Raw genomic sequence first — 15,696 nt, forward strand, 5'->3', positions numbered from 1 at the left:
GGATTTTTTTCTAGGAGACTTTCTCGTCAATATATACAGTATGAAGACTTAATCACAAATTCAAGTTTGTTGATTTAAGGATACTTGGAGAGAAAAAACATTGTTCACAAAATAGAGGATGTTCAAGATTCCTTTCCTAGGAGACGTTCTTGTCAATATATACAGTATGGAGACTTACTCATAAATTCAAGGTGGTTGATCTGGAATTTTCATGTTCATCGAATGAATTTCCATTTATTTCTAAAAATAAACAATCTTAAAGAAAAGAAGGAGTTCTGAGATGGGGTCTATTTTCATAGATCAATATTCAATAAAGGACATGAATCAATATAAATTAAGGACAAAAACATTTGGCACACCAACGGGTGTTTACTGTTAAAGGATGCTCCTCTCGTTATTGCTTACAGGATTGATCCTTTTTTTACAAATTGAACGTCAATGATCTGAAATTTTGACTTTGATTTCAGTTTCTCTTCCATTGAGAACAAAAACTTTGTTGGTTGTGTTAATAATCCAGTACGGTATTATATCGAATCGACTTGGAATAAATTATCATTATTTGAGAAATTGAAATTTTGGGGTGTGAAGTTTCCGTGTTACAGTACTCCAATTTGATACGGAGCCTACATTTGAATTACAGCTTTGGCTATTGATTGAAGACTTTTCTTGATACAGAAGAAAAATTTGGACTAGTGGTTGGAAAATCAATTATGATGAAGAAATGGAATTAGGTTTGATATTGTAATTCAAACTCCATTCAAGGAGTAGGAAAGGACAAAGAAAATTTTTGTCTTGCATCCGTAGAACGATCATAGTTAAAAATCCTAACTTAGAAGGCGAGAAGAAGGAGACTTGAAATATATATAAATATAGAATAACTTGGTTGGAGAGTCTGGATTGAATATTAGTTGCTGATTCTTTAACTTGATTCTGCTAGAAGGAATAGTGCAGCAAGAAGAGTAGGCTATGTGTGTGGAGTCAGGAGAAGGGAAGGCTACCTGGTACACACTACTTTTTGTTTCATGATCATAATAATTAGTGTGCGCAATAGTTGTTTTGTTACGGTAAGTTTTTCAATCGTTCATGTTTGAGCTAATATTCTGCGCTTCTAATCTTAATACGTAACTTCTAACCATTTAATTGCCATTAAAGGATAGGAACTTTGGAGGATAAAATACAATAATAGAAAAATATTCACGATATGAAATTTATATGTTCTTAGTATAGTGAACAAGTTAGAAATGGGCAGGGTGAGCAAATAAAAGAGCTTGTGATATTTTGAAGCCATCTATAAAATGAGATCTTGACATGTATTTCAAACTCCACTATAAAACAATAGTCCAGTCACTATGTACTTTGGTGCAAGCAATTTATACTGTAGCTCTGATTTTTTAATATATTATTCGGGTACATAAGAGAAGTCCAGAACCAATTTCTCTTCATGCAAAATTTCCTTGTGCTAGATACAGAGTGGCCCAAAAACCTCGTATTTTCGGCTCATTTTCCAGTTTCAAGCTATTTCTGCCAAATCTCGTGATCGGACAGAAAACTTTGCTTCCACCTTTTTTCTAGATTATGAAATTCTGAATTGAATGAGTTCATTTGGAATTCTCTGTCTTCAATGTGTACTGAGTTATGATTTTTCAAAAATGAGTGAAATTTGAAGAAAAAATCAATTTTGATGAATTTTAGTTTTTGATCAACAATATCTTCCGATTGTTACCATTTAGATGTATAATTCAAAATCCCTCTGAGCGTATTTTTGTGCTCTACAATCTGAGATCAGATAGAGCGCTCTATCTCATATAGATTCCCAGGTACACCTGACAACAATGTGAAAAACACAATGTGACTTCTATTGTGAAAAACACCTAATTTTCAGCTTCAACCATCATCACCAACTACATAGTCTTCTCATTGATATTTCGCACAATGACATAAGTTCACAAGATTATGTTCTATGAGAACCACCCGTTAGATGCACTTCATTTCAATATCTCCTAGTGGAGAGGCGCGCTTAAGGACACCTCAAGGATCAAAATTTCAAACACTTATAACTTTTGACACAATGCTCAGATTTCATCGTACTACACTTCATTCTTCTCGGCTCGTCAAGGCGGTCTAAAATAATGCACCATAAGTCAAATTCGGTCGAAAAGTGGAAAATTTATTGTTGAGTGTACATAAGCCCATATTCCAATACACAGAAAATTGCCAATTTCTATATTCAAAGCTATGGATCTCGGTAACGATTTACGCGCCGCGAACATGAGCTATTCACTTTCAATCAGCTGATGCCAAGCTTTTTATATCTGTATCTTACCGTTTCTGTAAAAATACAGATATAATCAGCTGATTAAAAGTGAATTGCTCATGTTCGCGGCGCGTATATCTGTACGCATCTTCAGATACAGTCGACTCTCACTTGAAGTTCGTTAATTAGATTTTTTGTGGTCATTATCCATCATGGGCTAGGCTTGCTGATGATGAGTGAAAGTCAATAATTCTTGGAATTGATCTGATTTAAATTGAACGGATTCTCAATCCACTCAATGCTCAATCATTCTGGATTTTATTGAATAGCCTAATCAAATTAATGTGAGATTTCATCCAACTTTCTTTCATTCTAATGTATTAATCTTGCCTTCAAATCTTGTTATGATTTTCTCAATATTATAGGCTACTTTTTGAACTCTAGTCAACTTGAATTCCCATATTTGAAAATTCAAATTATAGAGTAGAATGTAATCGACAACTTGTATTAATTTTTCCCACTTTAAGTAATACTCTGACATTGAATTCTCGTGCTTGAAACATATTATGTGAAACTCTTTCCAGTATCAAATTACATAGAGTGGACTCTCCAGCTATTTACAGAAGTCCTTCGTGATAGTTCGTGATTTAGTTTATTCAATTATTTGTAAAAATAACTCAAAAGATAATATTATTATGGTGGAATGTTCAATATTGAATCCAGATATAGATGATATGTCTGTGGTCAGAGATAGGCCTTAACGACCCCTAGTATCACGAACAAATGGAGTGTTTAGTGAGCCGTGAATTTGTCAAGAACCGCTGGAGAACAAGATTGATGCTATTCCTTCTCGACGATATAATTCATAAGATTCTTCCACTGGAAGGACATTCTTCGAGAGCAAGAGTGGGATCGATGATAAAGAGAGAGATGATGAGTGAAATTAATCATTTTCGACCTCTAAAGACATCCGTCCGACAATCAAAATCCAGCTATTAGTTTCTTCTCTATAGAGTGGCCTTCTGCAACCAGAAACCACATCTGACAGATGGGTGAGTTGAGGATATTCAACGTTCAGTTCACATGAGTCGGCTTCGAATTTACGCTCGAAGTTAATAATTATTGTTACGAGAGATCAAAACCATGTATGGGGAACTTCTAAATTTGAATCACATGCAGAGGCGAATCATCATCCTTCCCTCTATAACTTCCATTCTAGTAGACAAGAAGAATTAATAGCAATTTCATAGAAACATCCAACAGTACTATTTCTACTGGGTGAGTTGCTGCGTAGCCTTTATACAAACCTTTCTTGCCAAAACATAAAACAATATTAAGTAGCTATGATGTTCAATATCATAGATTATCTTCATAGAGTACATTTGTATGTAGTAGCTGAATATAATTTGGGTTGTGAAAGTACACAATCTCGCCCTTACATTGTAACCGTACAAGATGAGGTATAAATGGTCACCATAAATTTCTTCACTTTTTGGCTTATACCCCTTTTCCTCTCCACGATTCATCCATATCATTATTGTGCTATTTACTAATTGGGAAATAATGTATCAACCAGATCATAATAATAATATTTGTGTTCTCCATAGAGTTTCCAGCTGTGGTGTAGAGCAGTAGAATCCAATTGGAAGTATACTGTCATAGCCTACTATAGATATATCTAGAGTAAGCCATGATACTGTATACTTTTTAATATACTTTCGAGTCATGTTTTGATTGAATTCATGTGTTGTGTTGCAAGTGGGAGTATAATTTTGAATGAACGTTTTCGTGTTTCAGATCGTAGTTTTCTGGTGGCGAACAACCAGGGCACGTCATGTCACATAATCTACTGCTCGGACGGCTTCTGCCGGCTGTCGGGCTTCTCGCGTGCGGAGGTGATGCAGCGACCAGCCACCTGCGACTTTCTGCACGGGCCGCTCACCTCCCAGCAGGCGGTCACCGTTGTCCGCGACGCCCTGGCCGCCGGCATCGAGAAGCACTTCGAAATACTCTACTACCGCAAAGATGGTATGTGTCAACACTATAATACCACTCTATGCCATCAAATGTTATCATGAACTTCTTCTAAATGTAGGCTACTCACAAAGCTGATGCTTATCAAACGTTGTCAAGAGCACATTATAGCTACTATAGTCCAAGAGATATTACTTTTTACTTTTTCATGAGTCTCTCTCGAAGACAGAGAGTCCTGATGCTCTTTCATTTACTAATCAATCCTACTACCTAACAGCATTCTGTCTCTTCTTGTCTCAGCATCCAATTGTGTGCAGCCTCCTCACTACTCTGTCCATGCTACAAAGTGTGGAAGCAGAAATCGGTTTCCCATCTTCATGTTGAAAGTAATATCTCTCGGAGTATGGCTCAGTCACGAGAGATAGGTTGAAATTGCAGCTGAGTATAAGGGCAGCCGACCCTTCTCTCGTGACATCCTCCATCAATGTTCAATTTTCCTGTGTCAATTATGAAAATAGACACTGATGCCCGATTCCTCCTATGTCTATTATATTCGAACGCCGTGGAATGATGTCATCTGGAGGATGTAATGCCTGTAGAACCAAACAAACTCCAATACCCCTTGTATATTCTTATATAACATTCAATTCTAGCATTGCTCCCGTTTGATAGCATCATTTTAAGATTTAAAAAATATTGCTATCAAACGAGAGCAATGCTGGAAGGCGAATCAAACACAAATGCTCTTTTGCATTCAACTCCTCCACATTCAATCCTTGTAAAATGATGCCATCTAGGGGAACATTACCAGGAGAATCGAATATTAATGTCCGATTGCACTAACCGTCTTAAAATAATGAGGTCTAACGGGAGCAGAGCTAGAGGGACCTATCAGAGATCAATGTTTGTCTATTTCATGTAACGATCGTGATGTCATGCAAGGAAAGCACTGGATGAATCGGTTGACAATCATGTCATTTCACGACGGTGGAATTTGATAGAAATGAGTGAGAAGTATTAATTAATTTAGCACAGTAAGTATCATCATCAAATTTTTCCATGCTTCAGCAAACTATTTTTTCCTCTCAATAAATATAAATATATGCGAGTTTCAATACCTCGCTTCAACTTGTCGAGTTTGGATTATCTCGATATATCTTAAGATCGTGTGATTTGCTTACGGTGGTATTCATGAACACATGAACATCACTCCAGCCAACCCTCTCGTTAGTCACTCTTGAAGTCTCGACCAAGAGGATCTCGGAAATCTAGTCGAGCAATGCCCAGATTTTGTTGATTCAACACACTTGTGATTTTTACTTGGAACTTCGACTCACAGGATCTTGAAAATCCATTTGAGCAAAGCTTGATTTGGAAGGAGAAGGCAGCTTGGTCATACGACTTGATTTACGGGGGCTTCATTCCCATATTGAATATACGTTAAATAGATTGATATTGGTGTAATAAAAATTATCAATATTCTTATTTTTGCAAGAAGTTTTTTTTCGAATCAGTGAATACTGCGATTTGAAGATTCATCACTATTCATTTTGTAAGCAATATTGGCCTCGGTTAGGAATATACGAGAAATACCTCGAGAAATATATACACATAAGTTTGTATCTAACTTGTCACATACTATGATACATAATATGAGGTCCACAGCATAGGCATTAAATAAAACATTAATTATTCTACGATGATTTTTGACATGTTATTATGTGTTTATGACTCCAATACTTTTATCGTCAAAAACCGATTTCATTCTGCGGTCAATTCAATCAAACTGGACTGGAATGTAATTTTTCCAGCGAAACTTTCATGCTCTATGACGAAGCTCTATGATGCGTATATAACGAAGAATTTATTGAATTTTAATTGTATCCACCATTCATATAGAGGTGAGGAATGATATTGGAATCCTAAGGATATACATTACCACTAGCTTTATGACTGTTCAGAGTTGAACAAGGTGGGTGAGCATACTCATGACACTATCCAGAACTGTGTCACTTTAATTTAGTGCTATTAGCGAGCAGCAGGCTGTTCATATGGATTGGCAATTTCACCCTGTATGAACCACCACATACAATATACATTGATTTCTACATTGCACATGTATCACTAGTCACAGAATTACAATAATGTTAGAGGAGAATAATTTCCACTATGAAATGTTAGTATTGTTTCTTCTAAACTATAAATTGGGATTTATTGTTTTTAGTAGTTTATGGAGTGTATTAATCTACTGAACTGTTTCTTGAAGGGTAGGAATGAATATTGTTTCAGAAAATCGGTACGGTACTTTAGTCTTCAGTGCATTGGATAAGCTTTGTCTAGAAATAAGTCTGCCGAAGGAGTACTGTTAAAGCGCACCTAGCGTGGTAAGCTCGTTTCAGATAAGATGATAACACTCGGAAACGTTGTTAGCAGCAAAATAAATTGTCAATTAGCCACGTGTTGAAGTAGGGAACAACAAGGTCAATTGTCTGGCCATTAAATTGTGCTTTTCAGTAGCAGCAGAACGCTATTTTCGCCACTCGCAGAAGAGGCCAATGGCAAAGTACGGGTAATTGGAAAGAGGCAAAAAAGTGTGAAAATTTCATTTTGCGTACCGTAGTTTCTTCAGTCTAATATTCCTTGGTAGCTCACTAGAAGATTTATAAATTCTATTCCAGCTCACATGCTCATAAGTTTGGCGACCTTCACTATAGATGATGGATAGATGGATGATTTATCAGTATCTTTGAATGAAAATAACTTTTGAACGGTTTGAGAAATCGGTGCGGTTTTCACCATTCATTTTCTCTTGAAATTCTGTATCGAAATCATGTATCATATGACTACCTATCAAATTGAAAAATGAATTTGAATTCAAAATGGCGGTTCCAAGATGGCGGACCAATATTTTGATGCGACAGAAAGTCAGTTATTTTTATTCGAATAGGATCCCCAATCATACCTATCATCTAATTTACCTTCTAAAAGAAATGTTTAGCTGTTTCTATACAAGAACTGGGAGCATGACAAATTGAAAACTTGACGTAATGAAATCTTGAAGAATTGAAAAAAGGCCTATAGCTATCCTCGGTTGATTAAGATTCTATGTATATGCAAAATTTCAAATCAATCAGTTGAGTAGTTCACATGTGTTGATGCGTCAAATATAATTTTCCTATTCCTCACGTGGATAAGCCAGTTCTTACCTTTATTATATAGTATCCTATTATATTAAGCGAGCAATTTCTGTATTTTTATATTTGGTTATTTATATTTATTGAGTGTCAGATAAGCACTTGTAGTGGAGAGTTGTGTTCGATTTAGCTCCGTGTTTAGTGTTCAACTTCGATACTACGAGAAGAAGTGATTCACCAAAATTGTGCGAAGTATGTTGAGTCAATGTACTGTGTACCTTTTGCTAAGTATTAGTTTTGGTTTGGTTATTGAACAAGTAATAAGTTAAAGTCATTTCAATCTATTATATTCATAGTTGAGGTTAGATTTTGGCTTGTTGAAACTTATAGCGTTATTCCGAAGAAGCTATGAACTGAAGAAAGAGAATTGGACTTTGTACCGTACAATGCAGCCGCGCCTACAGCAAGGTGAGAGAGGTGTTAACTCGTGTATAAGCCAAAGCCTGAGAGAAGAGATAATTACAATGTTAACTGTTTCTCCATCGTTGTTTACGTTTGAAAGTATAGAATCTCTTATCATATCTCTTACTGGTCATCTATCTAACGAGATTAGTTCATTGCTATAGGAAACTATTCAATCATTTTCCAAACCAAATTGGTCATTCATTCATCACGAAATAAATACTCAATATGGAAGCGAAAGTGGATGAGATTCTTAATGAATTAAATAAATTAGACAGCTTAGAAGAGAAAATTGATAATATCTCAAGCAAATTCAATGAGGATTTGGAAGATCTCAAGAAAGAAGTAGAAGAGATGAAATCTCGAATAAAATTGGAGCGAGAACAAAAAAAAACTACTATAGAAGTAGGAGTGTAATCATTTTCGGTATAACAGGTGTTACTAAATATTGGATTCTGAGAAAAGAGATAATTAGAATATTAACTTATTTAGGTGTCGACATCAGAAATCAAGATAAATTTAAACGACAACCCTACCAATGATGACGGACCAATTAGTGACATTCACGTCGACTTATACTCGGAATGAAGTTCTGAAGAGAAAGTTCAAGTTATCGAAAGAGAAAGACTTCGAACATGTATAAATAAAGGAGGATCTGGACATCAACACGCGTGACATTAGGAAAGAGCTCTATCCGTTTATGATTGACTGCAAAAATCGAGGGAAGAGGGTTACTATGAAAAAGGATAAACTAATAGTAGAGAGAGAAATCTTCAGCCTCGAGGAATTGAAAGAATTTAATGTCAATGATAAGAGACTGAGCGCAAAAATAGGGAAGAGCGATGGAGAGAGATGTGTTGGCAAATATGGATACGGCGACTGGAACGAACGTGGAGAGCGACTGGTTGAATATGTTGAAGGCAAAAACATATCATAATGAACTCATTTTTCCAGAAAAATGAAGAAAGAAAAAGGACTTGGGTGAGCCCAGATGGTGCATCAAGGAATGAAATAGATTTTTTCATCGTGGATAAGAAGTGTATTGTTCAGGATGTGTATACAGAAGACAAAATAAATACCGGAAGTGATCATCGACCTGTAAGAATTGAGTTAAAAGTAAAAGAAAACCGAAGAAGATATCAGGAAAAAAGATCCTCAAGACTACGTACAGACGTTTTGAAAGGTTTAGCGTTTGAGGAGAAACTACAAATGAAGTTCATTGAAGGAACGATTGATGAATCCGATGATTTAGAGATGCTAACAAACAAACTGACAAACGTTCTCAGAACAGCAAGACAAATGCTAGGCAACGAACAAGAAGAGAAAATCACCCAGGGAAATAAGTAAATTACTGGAGAAAAGAAGGAAACTGAAACGATTTGGAAGAGAAAAGATTGAATTCAGCAAAACCTCAGAGTAATTAGGCTACATCAACTTGGTTGAAACACAATGATTGCTATGAAGAATGAACGTGGAATCGAAGTGAGAGAAATAGAAGTAATATTAGGAATCATCTGTGATTTTTATCAGTAGCTCTACCGCGCCGATGAATGTGAAGAGGACATTTTTGGTTTAGAGAGTGAAGAACAGCAGAGGAACAGCGAAGGTGAAGATGAAGAATACCCGCCTAATATGAAAATCGAGGTGAAGCGAGCAGTTGATCGCCTAAAGGGTGGGAAAGCAGGCCGCCCGGATGGAATCACCAACCAACAGCAGAAAGCAGGCGGAAATTCTGTCATCGAAATATTGACAAAGCTATTCAATACATGTCTCAGGTGCGCCAGAATTCCAGAAATATGGTTAAAGTCAGCCTGATCTGCTTTTCAAGAAAGGTGATAGAAAGGAAATTAAGAATACTATCGGTCGATAAGTCTTCTATCCAGTATAAATAAAGTATTCATATCGGCAATAACGCATCGGATAGACAATTACCTTACTGAATCAACTTCTGTTGATCAAACTGGCTTCAAGAAAAACTTCACAACCCTGGACAACATACTTGTATTGCTGGAGTTGATAAGGAACTCGAAAGACTATAAATTCTGCTATTTATAGATTTTGAGAAAGCGTTCGATAGTGTCACAACAAAATCCATATTAGAAACACTCTCTAGACTTGGTATAAGTGGAAAATATTTAGATTTATTCAAGTTCATCTATGAAAGAATGAAAATCGAGTTTTAATTGAGAGGGAAAGCATAAGTCGTGGAAGTGAGGAGAGGATTGAGGCAAGGCGACATTCCATCAGCCAAAATATTCAACGCAGTCCTTGAATCATGCTTCAGAAATCTGAATTGGAAGGAGAGTAGAATAAATGTCAATGGTAGAGGATTGAACACATTGAAATTTGCAGATGATGTTGTGCTAATAGGAAGTAGCACAGAAGAAGTTCGCTACATGCTAATGGACCTAATCGGAGAGACAAGGAAAATTGGACTGAAGGTGAATTTTAACAAGTCGAAAGTCATGACATTCAACTGCGAAGATGAGGAAATTATCACTGGAAAAAGAAAGAATTAAAAATGTTGAAAATTTTATCTACTTGGGGCAGAAGATTGGAAAAGGCAGTCGATGGGGAGAGATCACCCGGAGAGTTGCGTTGGGCTGGTCGATGTTCAATCGATTCAAGTACCTGTTTCGATCAAAAATTGACATGAGTAGGAAGAGAAAATTATTCCAAATGTGCGTCATACCGGTAATATTGTACGGTTGTGAGACTTGGACAATGAATGAAAAATTGATAAAAAAGCTTAGAACTACTGTGAGAGCGATGGAAAGGATAATGATTGGGGTGACAAGGAAGGACAGGAAAAGAAATAGATCGATCAGGAATGAGACGAAAATTTACGACATTGGCAGGACAATTGTAGAAAGGAAATGGAATTAGGCTGGCCATATAGTTTGAACAAGAGACAAAAGATGGACAAGAGAAATATTGGACTGGTACCCACGAACAAGGAAAAGGAGCAGAGGAAGACCAAATTACCGATGGGTCGAGGAGTAAGGACGAGTATGCGGCGGAGCAACCTGGCAGAGAGTCGCACAACAAATACAGGAGTGGGAGAGGATGAAAAACGTCTTCAAGGAGGTCTGGCTCTACAGGGAATGAACAAAGGACACTCAATTAATCCTAAGAATAGGATACCTCAGCAGCTTCTGAATTGCCAATAATGATAACAATAAAATATGTATGCAAAATGTAAATAATTTGTAAATTTGTGCAATAAAGGGGTAATTTATTTATTTATTATATATGAAGGTTTATGATATAAAAATTCGATTGCACTAGGTCTCATCCCTGGGAAAACTCGCTGAAGAACATGAAAAGGATAATTCAACCTTGGAAAAACAGATTATAATTCCGTCGTTTGTCGATAACAGAAGATTCTTGTGCCTGTGTGGGAGATCAGCTGTCTAATAGACTCGATCAAAATAATCTGATTTGTTGACATGATATGGTATATCATAAAGGTGCGTACAGATTTACGCGCCGCGAACATAAGCAATTCACTTCTAATCAGCTGATACCAAGCTTTTTATATCTATATCTTATACCGTTTCTGTAAAAATACAGATATAGTCAGCTGATTAAAAGTGAATTGCTCATGTTCGCGGCGCATATATCTGTACGCACCTTTAATATTCAAAGTAAATCATCATTTTACAGTTTTAAGCGATTAGTGAGTGCTAATTTGTTATTCAATTTGGTTTGTAAAAAATCTAAATTAGAACTTTTCTGTTTTCAAATATTTGCACTGGAAATATTGGTCATAAATTCAAGTGTATGAAACATAACCTACTTTTTGGACCATCTATATAATAAGAGAGAGTAGGGTTGTATTTGTTTGTTCGTTTGTTCGCATCAAAACATGTCAACTTGTGGGTCGCATACCGCAAAAACGGGAATGATGTAGATCTCTAAATTTTGCACATCGATTTTAAAATATCAATCTCGTGCACCTGGAAGGCCAAATTTTAATTCTCCTTCTAGAATTTTCAGAATTAATTTTCAAATTTCATCAATGGTACATACGATTTCATAAAAAAATCAATCACCAAATCATATGGTCGAAATTAAAAAAGGAACATCTGTTTCTACTATTGCTTTCTACCTGATATCACTACCTCAATAATATTGTTTTGATAATTAATAAATATTTCCATCCTCACAAACTCTGTATTATAATAATATGGTGAATGTGAGACTGAATGAAAAACGGGAATGATATAGATCTCCAAATTTTGCACATAGATTCTAAAAATATCAATCTCGTGCACCTGGAAGCCCAAATTTCAATTTTCCTTCTAGATTTTTCAGAATTGATGTTCAAATTTCATTCATGGGACATGACATTTTATACAGCATAGCTTACTTATTGTTGTAAAATGTGTTTGTTTATAAGTAAGGAAGTTATAACGTTAGTACAAGACATGATATTTTGAACGCAGCCGTTGTCTAGCGGTAGAGTAGGCCTACTCGGCTTTGGCGCGACTATTCTCGGATCGAATCCCCGAATCCTCCACTATTTTTTTGTTCTTAATTTTTTCCCTTGAAACGTATATGAATGATTTTTTGAAGGAAGTTGTTTTCATTACATTTGAACTTGAATTTCATCAAATAATATTCTACAGAGTGGGTGAAAAGTCCGAGAACGGCTTAATATCTCATACACAAAGGTGATTTGATGGCGTGTGTGATTGGGGATCCCACTAAAATTGAATATACTACTTTACTATGACTTCAAAAATCCGGTCCGCCATCTTGAATCCGCCATTTTGAATGCAACTTGGTTTTTGTTAAATCGGAAGGTAGTCATGTGATACATGATTTCGATACGAAATTTAAAGAAAAAATGATTGGCGAGAACCACATAATTATAGTTATCTCAAACCGTTTCGAAGATATTCACATTATTAATCAATACTAATCAAAGCAGAACGGGAAGAAAAAAGTATGAGATCGGCTTAGTATATCATAAAAAAATGTGATTTCAAATTTGGGTGTGATTGGGGATCCTACTCATATTGAAAATACTACTTCACTATGACCTCAAGAATCTGGTCCGCCATCTTGGATCCGCCATTTTGAATCCAACTTTGTTTTTCCAAATAGGAAGGTATAATATAGGTATCATAGGTATAATGAGAAAGAATTTTTGAAAAGGAAATTGGAATCTGATACATGGTTTCAATACGGAATTTCAAGACAAAATGAATGGTGAAAAACGCACATTGATATCTCGAACCCTTTGGATTATTATTTTTTTTTTAAATTCCGTATCGAAATCATGTATTGCATGACCACCTTCCTATTTAAAAAAACAAAGTTGCATTCAATATGGCGGATCCGAGATGGAGGACCAGATTTTGAAGTCATAGTAAAGTAGTATTTTCAATTTTAGTAGGAACAGATTCCATTCAGAACGGCTCGGGAAGCAGTATTGGATACGAGAGATGGAAACATAGGTTCAGCAAACGAGGCAAAGGTACTTGGAGTAGTGCTGGACTCTGAACTCTCCTGGTAACCTCATCTAGACCAATTAAAAAGCAAACTAAACTCGACAGTATTTGTTCCTAGAACCGTGAAGAAATTGCTGGATGCAGGAACGCACCAGCGTGTTTATTTTGCTGCGTTCCATTCTCTTCTTTCATACGGTGTTATATTTTGGGGCAATTCAACTCATGCAATACATATATTTAGGATTCAAAAGTGGGCAGTTAGAGTGATAGTGGGTGAATCTATTAGAGCAAGTTGTAGAGGTTATTTCAAAGAATTAAAGATTCTCCCACTACCAGGTGTATATATTTTGGAGGCTCTTTGTTTTATTGATAAGAATAAAGATAGGTTCAATACAGGATAGTTGGAACAACTTCCACTCATACAATACCAGATATAGACAAAACCTCAGAGATGACATTCATCGAACTAGTATGTGTGAGAGGGGGGTAAAGAGTGCAGGAATTCGGCTTTATAATTCATTGCCAACACGCGTAAAGGCTCTTACAGGTGAAAAGTTCAGAATTAAGGTGAGGGAGGAGTTGTTGCAGGTTTGTCCTTATTCCAGTGAGGAATTCTTTTTGCATTATGGAATGCAAAGATTGACGACTTAGATTATAATTGACAAATCCTTATACCCCTTTCATAGGTGGTCAGTGGGATGAAAAAATGAAATGAGAATGAAAATGAACACCAATCACACCCACCAAATTACCTTTGAGTATGAGATATTAAGCCGTTCTCAGACTTTTCACGCACTCTGTATGTGAAATTTTTCAACCAATATAAATGAGATGGACATGGGTTTCATGCTATATTATTGGAATTCGTGAGAAAAGCATGATCACAATAAAATTAGTACCGTAATAATTTATTTTCTTCAGTTATAATGTACTACGTAAGACACAAATTAGGAGTGAAACGAGTTTGTAGCTGGTATTTTGTTTGGAATTTGGGAAGCAATGAAGGCTGCCTGATTCAAATTGAGGAGGATACTAAAGTTAATGTATTGGAAAAATCAATATGATACTGTGAGTTTTTTAAGTATTATGTCTTCTTCAGTTATCTATCTATATATATAAAAGCGAAGTGGCACTCACTGACTGACTGACTCACTCACTCGCAGAACTAAAAATCTACCGGACCAAAAACGTTCAAATTTGGTAGGTATGTTCAGTTGACCCTTTAGAGGCGCACTAAGAAATCTTTTGGCGATATTTTAACTCTAAGGGTGGGTTTTAAGGGTTTAAAGTTCTTTTAGCATATATATTCTTCTTATTCCAATATCTTTAAATTATAATTGAAATGTCCATACCATATGTTAATATAGAACTATAATCTAGAGAGAGAACCTCTTCGGAACAGTTGTTCTGGTAACTAAATTAAAAATTTTGTCAGGTTGGCATTAAGTAGAGTTGACTTTGTTGGATTGGCACCAAGTTGAAGATTGAAATGCATTTATCCAGGGCCTCCTAAATACCAATTTATCCAGTTAGCCAAAATTAGCGTTTTCTCAGCTTTTCTGCGTTTCCTCACCTTTTTCAATAATTGATGGAAATATATTTAAAAAAAAAATTCAGTACACAGGTTTAGCTGAGGTGGAAGAATTTTGTTCGCCAAAGATACGCCGATATAGTAACAGGTGTATTTCGAGATCAAATTGATATAATACGTTCAAATTCGGTACAGAGGTTCCACTGAGGTCTACATGCAGGCGAGCGAAGCGAGCCCGCTGATCTCATTTTTGGACGATCCAGTCGTGGGTCCAGGGGGCGGAGTCCCCTTGCTAGACGGATATGGCGAGCGAAGCGAGCCTGACGGCTAGTGCTACAATAAAAGAAAGAACTGGCTTATAGACGTACGAAATAGAAAAATTATGTTTTCCTACAGTTACCTTGAAAAGTGACCATTCCTGCAATTATTACAGAACGCAAAGAATCACTTTTCCGCTCTAGTACGCAAAGTATTACTTTGTGTACTCTTAATACTTTGTGTATTATCTTGCAGCCATCACAATCAGCTGTTGACGTTGTTGGCGTGTATTTTGTATGTGATTTTGTCCTATCTATATTTTTCCTGATTTTCAAATAAATAAAAATGAGAACTTATTAAATTATACATTTTGAATATTATTAATTATTCATTATTTCAAATCATATTTCTTTAATTCATAAATTGATTAGTTGAAAAATTATTTAGAAATTGAGATTTACTCAAAATTATTCAAATTTTCAAATAGATTGGATTAATTTAACTCTTAATTTGAATAAATTATCAATTATTAATTTTCAATTGGATTATCAAGCTTAAAATAAATTAAAGTTGTTATTAATGACAAAATTATACAAACATTTGATGGATTTCAGCCATCATTTT

General features: G+C 35.7%; 1 protein-coding gene across 10 annotated transcripts in view; it reads left to right on the forward strand.

The window, feature by feature from the left end:
* Positions 1–15,696, forward strand: part of LOC111057561 (potassium voltage-gated channel subfamily H member 6) — a 288,140-nt gene that overhangs the window by 9,784 nt on the left and 262,660 nt on the right. For all 10 annotated transcript variants that reach the window (XM_039436886.1, XM_039436872.1, XM_039436881.1 and 7 more), the window contains exon 2: positions 4,052–4,282. In XM_039436886.1, the coding sequence (XP_039292820.1) occupies positions 4,052–4,282 (231 nt within the window). The remainder of the gene's footprint in view (positions 1–4,051; positions 4,283–15,696) is intronic.

Source organism: Nilaparvata lugens, chromosome 1, assembly GCF_014356525.2.
Source record: "Nilaparvata lugens isolate BPH chromosome 1, ASM1435652v1, whole genome shotgun sequence".
NCBI lineage: Eukaryota > Metazoa > Arthropoda > Insecta > Hemiptera > Delphacidae > Nilaparvata > Nilaparvata lugens.